General features: G+C 38.0%; 1 protein-coding gene across 1 annotated transcript; it reads left to right on the forward strand.

Moving 5' to 3' along the window:
• The first annotated feature begins 726 nt into the window (after positions 1 to 726).
• On the forward strand, positions 727 to 11670 carry PTPMT1 (protein tyrosine phosphatase, mitochondrial 1). The gene is made up of 6 exons (XM_074093846.1): positions 727 to 827; positions 912 to 1058; positions 1893 to 1973; positions 7410 to 7513; positions 8435 to 8564; positions 10366 to 11670. Exons 1-6 carry the CDS (start codon positions 825 to 827, stop codon positions 10486 to 10488), a joined length of 588 nt encoding a protein of 195 aa, XP_073949947.1. The 5' UTR covers positions 727 to 824; the 3' UTR covers positions 10489 to 11670.
• Positions 11671 to 11676: the final 6 nt, after the last annotated feature.

Raw genomic sequence — 11676 nt, forward strand, 5'->3', positions numbered from 1 at the left:
GAGCAAATTTCAATCTATTTTCGTGGCTATCTTCATTAGGCCGCTTAACGTTAGGTCTGAAATGCTAATGCTATAAAATGGTGCCGCGCTGTTGTCGTGCTACTAGCACCATAATGTGAAGCGGTGAACATAACAATACGTAAAGGAAGTCAATAAAATGCCAAATCGTGGTTACACCACCAGAAATTAACAAACCATCTTGTGACGAGATGGCAACGAACGTGTGATTTTCCGTTTGACAATAATTAGGATATGACATGACAGGTAATGACCACGCTGGCCGTCGCAAATATTCCGTTATTTGCTTGTTTCGCATTTTGTAAAATATTTGTAGGAACGTTACAAATTTTATTAAAGACTAGCTTATGCCCGCGACTTCGTCGGCGCGGACCTAGGTTATCGCGCGGTGGCGCCCTCTACCGGAATAAAAGTATCCTATGTTGATCCTTGGCGCTTAAGCTATCTCTATACCAAATTTCATCAAAATAGGTTTAGCGGTTTTGACGTGAAAGCGTAACAGACAGACAGAGTTACTTTCGCATTTATAATATTAGTAGGGATTATACCTGAGCTGTACGTGTATACGTCAATGTGACCATACCCTACCATAGGGTAGGGAAACTATTAAATTATAAAGCTTGCTGTTAAATAGCAAGCAAGAATTACTATATGCCTGGTAACACTGCAATATCAAAGGTCACTGTCAGTCAACTGTCAATGTCGTTTTGACATTTACACTACGCAAGGCAAGGCACGATTACTGGAAGGAGGACATCAAAATTAAATCAACAGCGAGTTCGTCCCCACCACGGGCAGCTTTCACCATGGTACACCGTCATTACAGTTCGAGGAGCCTTAGGCGCCGGTGTGTTCAGGCCGACGTGATATTAAGTTATAACTGTAAATTCTAGGGCACCGCGATGTTAGCCAGAGTCAGTTTCTACCCAACCTTGTTGTACAATGTTGTTATGGAGAAGGTGACCAGCCGGCGATGGTATGACCGGATAGACGACACGGTCATCTTGGGCGCTCTGCCTTTCCAGGGAATGACGAAACAGGTACATTCTTTCTTAGGTTATTTGATGATGTTTACTTTGTTTTTTTATTACTGAAAAAAGGCTTTGGCTATGGGGCCATCAGTCTTTGTTGAGTGAAAGTGAAACCTTTTTGGAAGTTCCGGTAAAATTGACATAACGAGAAGTCCTAATTTATACAGTATATAAACTGTGTAGTTCTCTTCTCTACACCAGCTGAGGCATGGAATTTATACAATATATATAAATAGAAGAAAATTCCAAGGAATCCCAGTTTTTTTGCATCATACTTACAATCTTCAATAACAAATTAACTTTTATTAGCATCATTTGTTATTAATAGCCCCACTGCTGGGCACAAGCCTCTTTCAATAAAGAGCTTGGGCTTTTCAAAGACATAAATTAGGCTCAAAAGTAGAAAGCAATATTTTTTGTAAAAATAGAATATTTTATACAAGATTTTTACAGACATTGCATTGCCATCCAAACAACATTTTATCGTTAGCAAAGTTGCAATCTAATTGTGAGAAATGAGTAAAACTTGACATGTGAGATTTTGCTTGTAAATAATAAGACATTAATTTCAGCCAACTATTAATTTTAACCTTATTATGATGAGTTTATCCATTATAATTTATTATATACCTTAAATTTTATAATCCAACATCTGTCATTTCAGTGGGCAATAAACTATTTGAATCCTTAATCTACAAGTGATCATAACATCAAAAATATTTAAAAAGTTACCCACTGAAATGACATAGATGTTGGATTTCAAAACTTAAGGCGCCTTAGCGCTAATTTAAAGCTATTAAGTATCATAAACGCATCCTAAGGAGTAACCTTTGAATGTTTCAGCTTAAAGAAGAGGAGAATATTCAAGGAGTGGTGTCAATGAACGAGACATATGAGCTCAAGATATTTTCAAATGATGCTGAGGTAAGCCCATAGCAGGACAATAGGTACATAGATGTCAATGTAGACAATAGATATATTTGTTATGGGATATAGACCATGCCATGATTAGAAATAAATATCATGTCTTTAGACAATGGACATCAATGAGGGCTATCGCAAATGAATTTGCCACTTGAGGCGCTAGTGTAGCGTGAGGTCTCCGAAATGTCAAATCTCATAGATTTTGGGTAAGCTACCCGGGTTTATTTGTAATTAAAATATTTTTGTGAATATTTTGCATTATCTGAAATTAATTATGACAAATATGCTTTCCGGGGCAATGAATGTCTGTTTTGTGACAGTTTTGTCTTTCAGAAACCTTTGTCCTCCCTTTTTTCCGACCATAACGGGGACTATGCAACACTGTGGCATGCTCGATATTTTTTGGTACGGTTTTAAGTGTATTAAATATGATTTTAATCTAAACTTTGTTTTCACGCCGTAATAACAGACTTAAAAGCCATACTTAAAAACCTCACGCAACAGTGCGCCACCTAGTGAGAAAAAACGATAGCCCTCATTGACCTAGTCCCAAACTAGGCATAGCTTGTACAGTCAGCAACAAATATATGAATACAGCCAGTGTCAAAAACATGTACACAGGACTTTATTGCTTGAACATTAAGGTTGTGTGTACATATTTTTTGCACTTTGGCTGTATTCATAATCTTTGTTGCTGACTATACCATGGCCTGGGTACTAGGCAACAGATATACTATATTGTTTGATATGTATGTATATCCAGGGTAGACCATGATTTCATTAGTTATTGAGTTCCCCATGTATTAAATAAATAAAACCATTTATTTCAGGCAACTTGGCCCATACAATTAATACCTTACAGACTAACATACATATAATCAATAATATTTAAAACTAGTTAGGTGACAAAACGGCGTGACCCTGTTGAGTCACCGCATTTATCTGCGGCAGGTTGATGCAGTTGCATTCATCATAATCAAGGGCAGACTATTGGGTCTCCTTACTTACCGGCGCGAAATTTAGCCAGCCAAAAAAACGTTTGTGTCCACGCAATAACAACTTCTTGGAAAGCATTCCCAGTACAGTACAACTTAAGAATCTTTAAAAAACGACCCTATCAGACTCTCAAAAGACCGCCAACGCACCCGTGTTCCCCGCGTGTTGCGGGTGTCCATGGGCGGCGGTAGTTCCTTTCCTTTCATACTAATAATTCTCGTTTTTAGGGTTCAAAGTCAAAGTCAAAATATCTTTATTCAATTTAGGCTATAACAAGCACTTATGAATGTCAAAAAAAATCTACCACCGGTTCGGAAAAACCTCTGTTGAGAAGAATCCGACTCAACAAGGTATGTTTTTTTAAACAGATTTAAAATATTCCATACATGTTCCGATGTTCCGTACCTAAAGGGTGCCAACTGAACCCTATTACTGAGACTCTGCTGTCTGTCCGTCCGTCTGTCACAGGGCTCTATCTCTTGAGTCCTAATAGTTCAGACAATTGAAATTTTCACAGATTATGTATTACTGTGGCCGCTATAACAACAAATACTAAAAACATAATAAAATAAATGTTTAAGGGGGCTCCCATACATCAAACTTGATTTTTTTGCCATTTTATTGCTAATGTCTAATGTTGTATAGATAATGGTACGGAACCCTTCGTGCGCGAGTCGGACTCACATTTGGCCGGGTTTTTGTACTAAATAAATAAATAAATATCATGGGACACTTCACACCAATTGACCTAGTCCCAAACTAAGCAAAGCTTGTACTATGGATACTAGGCAACGGATAAACATACTTATATAGATAAATACATACTTAAATACATATTGAACATCCAAGACCAGAGAACAAACATTCGTATTATTCATACAAATATCTGCCCCGGCCGGGAATCGAACCCGGGACCTCAAGCTTTGTAGTCAGGTTCTCTAACCACTAGGCCATCCGGTCGTCCAAAAGAACGCTGTCTTTACTACCAAAAGAACTAAAATGCCCTCCAACTATCTCCATACCAATATCATCTTAATCGGTTCACAGATTTAGAGCATGAAGAGGTAACAGACAGAAAGACAAAGTTATTTCTCATTTATAATATTAGTGAAGACGGTGCATTGCATACCGATTCTGCGTTGAGGTTAAAGCAATGACGCATCAATAGTAGATTGTGCACTGTGCAGGAGTCCCCACAATTTGCTTACTTTGAATTGTAATTTCCTGTATTTTGATGAGTAATTTGCGATTAAAACCCTTTTCCTTATTGTATTATAGGCACAAATCTCTTTGTGTTTAGTTCAGAATATTACTAGTTTTAAACAAAATCATATAAAACTATATGTATACATACATATAACTTAACGACACGGATAAACAAAGCGTAGGAACAAGAAACTCGAAATTTAGCAGACATAAACTTACAATTAACTTAATTGTATGGAATTCACAGTGGATGCAAGGCCCTTCCAACCGAGGCAACTGGAAGGTCTATGTCCAACAGTGGACGCCCTATGGCTAATATGATGATGATGAAGAAACCTTGATTAGAGATGTACTACATACTAGGTTTTTTTGTATATTCATCATGATCCCAGCCTAAATTAAAACTATTAATTAGGATAGGTTTATTTTATAAAAATTCTGTCAAGTTGTCAATTTCTGGAAAAAAACGTTATATTATCAGTAACCATTTTCAAACTTCGCGTAATTTTAGCAACCATTTTATTACAGACATTAGAATAAAAATAACCAAATGATTATTTCATGGTTGGTTCACGGAAACATAAAAAGTTCGGTAATTAAAAATGCTATTTAAATTTTCGTGATGCCATGATTTAAATTACTAATTAAACGGCCAACTCACGAACTGTTTTAGCTTTTAGGTAAATGTCATTATTTAATATTTAATTTTCTACATGTAACCTAAACTTCTCAGCTAAAATTTAGTTGAAAAACTGAAAGCAAATTACAGAGCTCTGTAATTTCAAAGTTCGATGTCTCCAAAATGGCTAAACCGATTGTAATGACACTTCTAAGAACAACAAAGAAACTCGCTTTGCGTAAAAAGCCGCATTGATATGGGTCCATCGGTTTGAGAGCTACAATGCCACAGACAGACGGACATAAAACTTATAACACCCCCCTTTTTGTGCCAGGGGTTAAAAATAGACAGAGACATCACAGAATGAATCTTCCTTTTTCTGCCGTATCTTTGACACAAAAAAATTAGGTGTTTTTGGTTTGAGTTATTTTAATATTTTGTCATTTCGGTCATTGGTTGGTATTTGAAGGAATTATGCATTTCAATCTTTAGATATTTAGAGAATATAACGTTTTAAGTCAAAGTCGTAATGAATTTCGTTCATTTTAAGATTGAGACAATTTGACATTTAGGTATTATGAGCCCATGGTAATCTGAAAATTAGGGGTATTAGTGAATAAGGTATTATGAAATTAAGTGGTTTTAAGCCCAAAACAACAATAGTCGTGTTCACATATTGGCTAGACTTTACTGCGGGTGCTCGATCAATCGTGTGTAACTCGTTTGGTTTGTGACCCGCAATGTATTGCTACTGGCACGATTTTACTGGAATAATCTGAACCGGGCATTAGTCAAGACTTTAATTCTTTAGCCACCATGGAACCTTTTCAAAGGAAAAGAAATTCCTTGACCGTACCAAAAACGTATACCTATATCAGGTAGCGGGGAAATACGGGCCCCAAATCTATAAGTTTATTTTCGTTCCTATCTTTTCCGTATCATGGGCTGCATTTTCTGACGTAAATATAGTTCAAGGGTCACGTACAGACGAGTATTGTGCTCTAAATATATTTGTGTCAGTTTTTCTGATGAAAGAATCTTTTGTTATGATAAATAGTGCGCGTTGTCAGATCTTTTCACAAAGGGATTGTTAAATTAAATATAAATACGTGCAATTATGCGTGTAGCTATAAGCTTGTTTTTCAAAGGTTAAGTTTTAGGAAGGACATTGAGGGTTTCCTTAACTAAATGTTCAGCTAATGTATTTTTTATCAACTCGCAGCGATACAGATACAGGTGATGCGGAAACCGTCAGCAGGACCAACCCTACCGGATTCAGTTAGTTAAAGCTACTGTTACACATGCTCGTTAGCAGCACGAGAGCATGCTACTATAAAGCAAATACTACCTACTAGCATGTGTGAACAGGATATGCTACTATCGAGCATGCTTTTTAGTGGCATGCTCTCTAATAGCAGGGCCTGCTATTAGAGAGCATGCTAGTTGATGGGCGGGCGGAAGGGGAAAGGGAATAAGCAAGTGTGAACGCGTTTGCTTAATGAGCATGCTTACATTGGTAGTGCCACGAGAGTTGCAAGCAAAAAAAAGTCACTAAAAGTGAATTGTTATAAATAAATTAATTTATTAGTTACCGTTAAATTTGCGAAAAGCCGTAACGGACACAGAGTTGCAGCCGTAGGTCGTGGATTTTGAGATTATGTGGCCTGAAAGCCGTAGAACACGGTAATTGCCGTGGCAACACTGACTTTGAACTGGCAGAGAGCATGCTATCAAAAAGCATGTGTTTCGGTGTGTTTGTTTTGAGCATGCTTATCTAGGAGCATACTTAAAACTAGCATGCATATTGCTAGCAAATGTAAACAGTCCATGAGCATGCTCATAAGCATATTAAGCATGCTTATTAGCATGCTAGTAACGAGCATGTGTAACAGTAGCTTTAGGCTGGCTACTATAGTGTATACCTAGTGTCACGAGAGTTGAGGTCACGCGCACAAGAACAAGAACACGTCATGTAATGACAGCGGGATTTTGACATTTACTCATTTAATTCATTCTCCTTTTATACAATCAGTTCTTTATGTAGCTGTGTGTAACCATTCACTTCAACTCTAGATAGATTATCATTTTTTTTTAATGTTACGTACCATAGTATTAAATTATTTACTAGGAGTATAGTCACTCTGCAATTAAAAGTGTAGGGGTTTTGCTGAAATATATTATGATTGTGAACAATCCATTATCAATTACTGAGGGTAGTGTTGGTCCTGCGGGGCTACTACGAAATTCGAAAATGGAAGTTCGTGTCGTTCCGTCCCTCTGACGCTTATACTATTTAATACGAGAGAGAGAGACGGTACGATAAAAACTTCGAATTTCGGAGTAGGCCCTCTACTCACGTCTCCCGAATCACTGGATGTATTGAATAATGTTTTGCCATCGTATTTTGTTAGTTAAGTCCGCACTTATCTTGCTATCTCAACTAGCTTACAGAAGTTTACTGAAGCTAATTGGATAGCAAGATAAATAAGAACTTATCGGGAAAATACGATGGAAAAACGCTGCTCACTGGATTTGTGCCTATGTAGGGAGTTCTCTAGAAACTCTAGATGTTTTACGTCGATGATATTGTAATGGGAGATGTATTGTTAATGCAGAAATGGCGCGAGCACGGGGTGGAATTCCTGCAGCTGGCGACGACGGACATCTTCGAGTCTCCCGACCAGGACAAGCTGTATGAGGGAGTCCGGTTCATCAACAGGTACACTCGAACTACCATAATTTAATGGGAGGGCAGACCGATACAACCTAACAATTGATAGAATCCTGATTAAGAAAATAATATTCTATTTAGTCTATCAGTTAAATTATCATCATCATTATCATATCAAAATCATCCCAGTCTATATACGTCCCACTGCAGGGCACAGGACTCCTCTCAGGATGAGAGGGCTTGGGTCGTAGTTCCTACGCGGGCCCTGTGCGGACAGTGGGCAGTGTTGTGGTCAGTTAAATCATCAAGTATTGGACGTATTGGTCGGATTTTTGTTGATCCCATTGTTTTCATCCTTGACCGACCCTCGCCACGGGCTGTATGTATGTAATGTAATATGTATGGAGCACAAATTTTCTCTTAAATAATTTAACTCAATAGAAAACCGGAAAATAAAACGAATGACGAAAAATCATCAATATCTGTTGAAAAATAAGCAAGAATGCGCGAGTGAAGTTTGCATGCCATCTCTTTCTAGAAAAATAAAATTTAGTAGGTATGTGAACTTTCTATGGCTGTCGTAGCATATGACGTCAGAGTCTATGACGGATTTATCTCTGTTTCTAATTAATTGTCAATTAAAACGTCCATGTCTGAGGACCCGTGTTTGTTTTTTAATCTTTTACAGCCAAGTGCGAGTCGGACTATACAACGTTAAATTAGACATTAGCAAATAAATGGGAGCTCCTTTTAATTTTTATTTTATTCTGTTTTTATTATTTGTTGTTATAGCGGCAACAGAAATACATAATCTGTGAAAATTTCAACTGTCTAGCTATCACGGTTCATGAGATACAGTCTGGTGACAGACGGACGGACAGCGGAGTCTTAGTAATTTTGTCCTTTGGGTACGGAACCCTAAAAAATGTTTGCATACTTAGGTATTCTCTACTGTATTGTTGTCAACAGGTTTCTGCCAGTGGACAGCAAGATCAAAGCGATCGCGGAGTCAGGCGGGCGCTCGCAGGGCTCCGTGTACGTGCACTGTAAGGCGGGGCGCACGCGCAGCGCCACGCTCGTCGGCTGCTACCTCATGATGGTCAGTTGTCAGTTGGCATCATTCAACGAGAGTTGTTACAGAGAAATATCGCTAGATGGCGTCACTATCGTGAGGTCCGTTTGACGTTTGAAATTTGCTTGCGATTGGCTCATTTAGTCAGGCGCGGATCCAGCCCTCAAAAAAGGTTGTGGTCACAGCCACCCAAAAATCGGCCAAGTGCGAGTCGGAGTGCAAACTCGCTCATTAACAGTCATGACTCATGAACGACTTTTGAAAGTGTGTCGTTACTAGACTATTTGGGTTGTGGGCATGCTCATCGTGCCCACAACGATGGATCCGCCCTTTTTTAATGGCTTTCACTCTTGCCGTGATAGCAAGACGTATTTTGCCAATGTCGCGTAGAGACATTACACACGTGAGGAGAATGTTCGGTTTATGAAATTTTGATCTTGGGGAAGGAACAGACAGGGACCTAAAACAAATAACATATGTTATGGAGATTTACTGTCATTTGGTGCAAATGGAAAATGGACAACTCGAAATTATACGTCAAAGCAGGAAAATTTCAATTTGACATACATCAACAAGGAAAATTTTCCATTCTGAATATCGTCGAAAATGGAACCTTGTCCTATAGTAAATTTGATGTATGCCGAAAAAAAAACGACCACGTGTATTTACGTACACTCAAAAATATGCCGAATTGCAAATACGTTTCACCCGAAATCATTTGTTTTAGACTTGATTTAGACAACATTCACTTATTGCTTATTTAATTTTGCTCCTAATTTATAATGGACAATATTCCATTTGGGTTTAATTAATTTACAACAAAAATAAATTTGGATGTAAATATTTTTCAGCACAATTACATTTTGACAAATTTCACGTTCGTTTATATTCATTTTGGTTCAAATTCAAAATGGTCAATTCAAATGGACGATTTTCCATTTGTACCAAATGACAGTAAATCGTTGTGGACGGCACAAAGACTTTAGTTATTGACCAATCACGAGCAAACATCAAACGGTTCTTACGATACTAACGCCATCTAGCGATATTTCGCCTCTGTGAATACCCTCATTCATCATCATCACCCCATCCTATATACGTCCCACGGCTGGCACAGGCTTCTCAGAATTAGAGTGTCTGGGCCGTAGTTCCCACACGAGCCCAGTGTGGATTAGGAACTCCACACACACCACTGAATCCATATCCCTGTATTTTATTATTATTTTTTGTAATTTTTTTCTTTAATTGTATAATATAGTTTTAAGTATTTTATTTGTAATTATATTATTATGAAAAAATGACTTTCTGCCAAGTTTCTTGCGGCTTATTCTTCTTGGCAATGATGGTCTTTCCGAAAGCGCTGGTAGTTTAAAAAAATTACGTGTAAAAGTGCCCATTGCGGCCTATTTACTGAATAAATCATTTGAATTTGAATTTTTGAATTTGAATTGCTTCACAGGTTATGCAGGTTTCCTCAAGATGTTTTCCTTGACCGTAAAGCAAGTGATAAATTTCGGTACGAGCCCGGGTTTTGAACCCACCTGCTTGAGAGGCAGTTGAGAGGCCATAGATCAAATCACTAGGCCATCACGACTTTTTTTCAAACCACTAAGGCACACATACCAAGCATAGATAAGAACACCGCAGGAAACTTGCTTTTACGTAAATGAAATCGCATCGGAATCGGTTCATCGGTTACCTCAGAATTCTGACATTGATGAATAGATTTTAATAAAAATTACGTAGTTAAGTAGATTTCTGCTCCCCAACAGAACTCATTATCTCCTTTTTATTTTCACTGTCAATAAAATGTGTCATTTTTCCTCAGAAAAACGGCTGGTCTCCCTCCGAAGCTGTGGATTACATGCGGAACCGTCGGCCCCACATCTTACTGCACACGAAACAGTGGGAGGCGCTCCATATATTCCACAAGAGACACGTGCACGCGTAGGGTAGGCCTTAGTCCTAATGGCAAAGACTCGCTGCCCGTGGTGCCATAAGTCACACGCTAAAGACATGTTTCACATGAGGGCCATCCATAAAGTACGTCACACCAATTTTGCCCATTTTTAGGAACCCCCCCCCCCTTCCCTTGTCACACCTTCGACTATTCGCACCTATTGCTATGAAACTTAGTTATTATTTTGTTTTTGTGTCAAACCGCCGACTCCCCCCCCCTTCTAAACGTATGACGTGAGTTATGGATGACCCCTTACCGACACACGGAAGGTCGTGAATTCCAGGCTCGCTCGGCCTCTGCAGCAGTAGGACCAATATAAGCCGAAGATAGTAATTTGCCGGCCTGTGGGTGGCGAGGATTTGTTTTTAGTATAAACTATAGACTGAGTTAAAATATAAATATACTCAGCAGCACAAAATTTGGCCCGCCCTTCATACAAAATTACCGATTTTGCATACATTTGAGGGCCTGATTTTTTGCCGCTCTGTATACTTAGATACATGATGACGTGACGTTGCTAAGTACCCATAACACAAGCTTTACTAAGCTAACTTTGGGACTAGGTCAATTGGTGTGAATTTTCCCGTGATATTTATTTATTTTATTTACATGAGCTTTGAAAAAACGACGCTCCATCATCGGGTGGAAAGACATGCTATGGAGAGCCAACTTTTTAATGATTTAGGTTGAAAATGTTACTTAACTTGCTCAAAAATAACACAAAGACAATTGACAAGATTTCATTTTTTTAACACCTGTAAATTACTACAGGAATCGAAAGAGTTTTGCCTCCTGAACATGGGAAAATATTTATTATAATTGATTTCTCCATATTTAAAAAAATAAAAAAATGAAAAAATATGGCTGAATTTGCCAACACTACGTCAGTATAGATATGTTTCCGTTGCCTTTTTCACCAGAAAAAGGAGCTGTCATAATTTTGACAACGTCTCTATGCAACGTCTACGTCAGATTTACGTGATCTTTTTTTTAACAGACTAGACAAAAGTAATGGATCTATTGTGTCGTATTTTGGAGTTATGCCCTTTTAGAATAAGCACATCTTAAAAAAAATGTAATAAATTAATTAATAATCGTAGCGAAATTTTAAAAATATCAGCGTTTTTCTCTTTCCAAACAGAATACAGGGAACTAATCAAATTATAGTCTTAGAAATAT

Source organism: Choristoneura fumiferana, chromosome 11, assembly GCF_025370935.1.
Source record: "Choristoneura fumiferana chromosome 11, NRCan_CFum_1, whole genome shotgun sequence".
In the NCBI taxonomy this organism is placed as follows: Eukaryota; Metazoa; Arthropoda; class Insecta; order Lepidoptera; family Tortricidae; genus Choristoneura; species Choristoneura fumiferana.